This window comes from Cicer arietinum, chromosome 7 (genome assembly GCF_000331145.2).
Source record: "Cicer arietinum cultivar CDC Frontier isolate Library 1 chromosome 7, Cicar.CDCFrontier_v2.0, whole genome shotgun sequence".
NCBI classification, from domain to species: domain Eukaryota; kingdom Viridiplantae; phylum Streptophyta; class Magnoliopsida; order Fabales; family Fabaceae; genus Cicer; species Cicer arietinum.
Window position 1 is genome coordinate 28,677,391 of NC_021166.2, and position 2,481 is coordinate 28,679,871.

At 34.0% G+C, this 2,481-nt stretch overlaps 1 protein-coding gene across 1 annotated transcript; it reads left to right on the forward strand.

The window, feature by feature from the left end:
• The first annotated feature begins 1,205 nt into the window (after nt 1–1,205).
• On the forward strand, nt 1,206–2,214 carry LOC140918734 (uncharacterized). Its single transcript, XM_073363527.1, has 5 exons — nt 1,206–1,359; nt 1,440–1,649; nt 1,742–1,834; nt 1,924–2,040; nt 2,128–2,214. Exons 1-5 carry the CDS (start codon nt 1,246–1,248, stop codon nt 2,212–2,214), a joined length of 621 nt encoding a protein of 206 aa, XP_073219628.1. The 5' UTR covers nt 1,206–1,245.
• The last annotated feature ends 267 nt before the right edge of the window (nt 2,215–2,481 follow it).

Consider the following 2,481-nt stretch of genomic DNA (forward strand, 5'->3'; position numbering starts at 1 on the left):
AAAATCGATTTGGAAATCGATTTGGCCATGCAGGAATTCAGCAAAAATCGATTTGGAAATCGATTGGCAGAGAGGCAGGGACTCAGCAAAACTGCCAAAATCGATTTGGATGTCGATTTGGCAACACAGGGACTCATCAAAACTGACAAAATTGACTTAGAAATCGATTTGGTCATGCAGAAACTCAGCAGAACTGACCAAATCGATTTGGCAATCGATTGGCTCAGCAAAAGTCCTTATTTTGAGTTAGATAATCGATTGCTCAATTGATTTATCAATGCTTTGGTCAGTTATGTATTACTTGATGTTTTGAGAACTTTATTTTGATTTCATTTTTAATTGGCAAGCAATACATTAACTTTTCGCATATTGAAAATCCTGTTAAGGTGCATGCTTAGTTGAAAAGTTATTTTGAGCATTCACAAACTAAATTGTTATGTGTTAACTGTTATTTTCGGTTGGTGACCCTTTACAATTATTGTGGAAATCTAGGCTTTTCCCTCAGATGAGAATCAGGACGATCCTACCGGTTCGTACCCTACGGACGGGAATGGAGATGGGAACGCTCGACTGCAGCTACGTTAGGAGGATCTCACGGGGCGCGTGGAGATCACTCAGGGTGTTTAGTTGTTTTGTAAAATGATCAGACTAGGTTGTCACAGAGGGAACGAATGTCTTTCTTTTGGGTTGCGTTTATTTTTAAACTGGAAGACTGTACTACTTTGGTTATGAATATATTTTGAATTCATGGATTGAGAGTTTTTCCGCTGCTCGTAAATTCTGTTGACTTATTTGTCGTTGTGTTACGACTTAAATTCAGGTATTGATGTTATTAAATTTTTGTAATCATTAGAATGCATGTTGAGCTTTTTTAAGATATACTGATACATGTTGAGTTTGTTTATAATAATGCATGATCCATGTTGAGCTTGTTGATGTTATACTAAAGTGCATGTTGAACTTGTTGTAGTTAAATGGATACAAACAAAGATTTAGAAGTTCAAAATGAAGAAGTTGGCACCTCTAAGACTTACGAAAAAGAAGTCAAACGTGGTGCAACTATCATGCAAAGGGTGATTAAAGCACGGAGCAGTGGCATTAAATTTGAGGTATACTCTGTTTGCTTATACTCTGTTTGCTGTGTGTTTTTTTATCTTTTTTTAGGGTTTAGGGCATGTACTTACTATATGAGTTTATTAGGTTGGCTGGAACGAGAGTGGTCAGCCAGTTGACCCCAACAGCTCCATGTTTGTAAGCTACATTGGGGCTGTTGTTCGTCAAAATGTCCCAATAACAATAGACAACTGGAGAGATAAGGCGTTGAAGGATGCCAAAGATATCATCTGGAATGACATTCAAGTAAATATTTTGATCTACTCTTTTGTCATTTATAATTTTTTTTCTGTAAAATACATTACTTATAATTGTTTTCATTGCAGACCACTTTTGTTCTTGATGAGGAACGAAAGTCATATGTTTTGAGAGTTGCTGGGAAAATCCATCGTGGATTTAGATCCCATCTCTCAAATTTCTATCTAAAAGATAGAGAAGGAAACACAAATGCTGAACCTCCAAAGATATATCAACATTATATATCAAAGGATGAATGGAGTGCATTTGTTTCCAAACGTTCTGACCCGGCGTTTGTCGTAAGTTATTAATTTATTAGCATTTGTGTTTTATTATTCATATTCGTAGCGTATTTTAACTTTTTACACAATTGCTATTTTTTTTTATATAGAATATTAGTACGGCAAATCGCGAACGGGCAAGCAACCCAAAACACCCATACAAGAAATCACGTATGGGATATGCACGCCTTGAACAACAAATTGTAAGTAATTAAACATCACTTGTAATTTGTATTATAAACTATAGTGTGTAACTAATTTGTATTATTTTGTTTATGATTTTAACGAATAGAGAAAAGACACCCAAGCCGATCAACCCTTGGGTCGTCATATCTTATGGAAGGAAGCGCGTGTTAACAAAGATGGAGTGGTTGATAATGAAAATGTCAAGAAAGTTGTAGAACTTTGTGTAAGTATATTATCACTTTAATATTTTTTAATATTGTATTTTAAAAATGCTATTGAACTTATCTTTTTAATGTTACATGTATTTTAGGAAACTATTGAACAAAGTTCTGAAACTCAAGAGGGCAACAAGTTAAAATATAAATTATTAAATAAACTATTGAATTCTACTAAATAATAATGCACTTCATTATAAAATAAATGAATATTTGATAAGACATGTAATTACGAATGGCTTGTGATGAGTTGGATCGTTCTTTGGTTAGTCTGCTGAGAGGTCTCTAGCATCATTTGATGAATATAGCTGCGTTAAAAAAACACTTAGAGCAAGTGTGCTCTATCACATCAGTAGTATTAAAGATTGCCATATCCACAACGATTAATTAGAAACTACCAAACTAATTAAAATTATTTATGATTTGGACTAAAAATAATGGTTGGATTA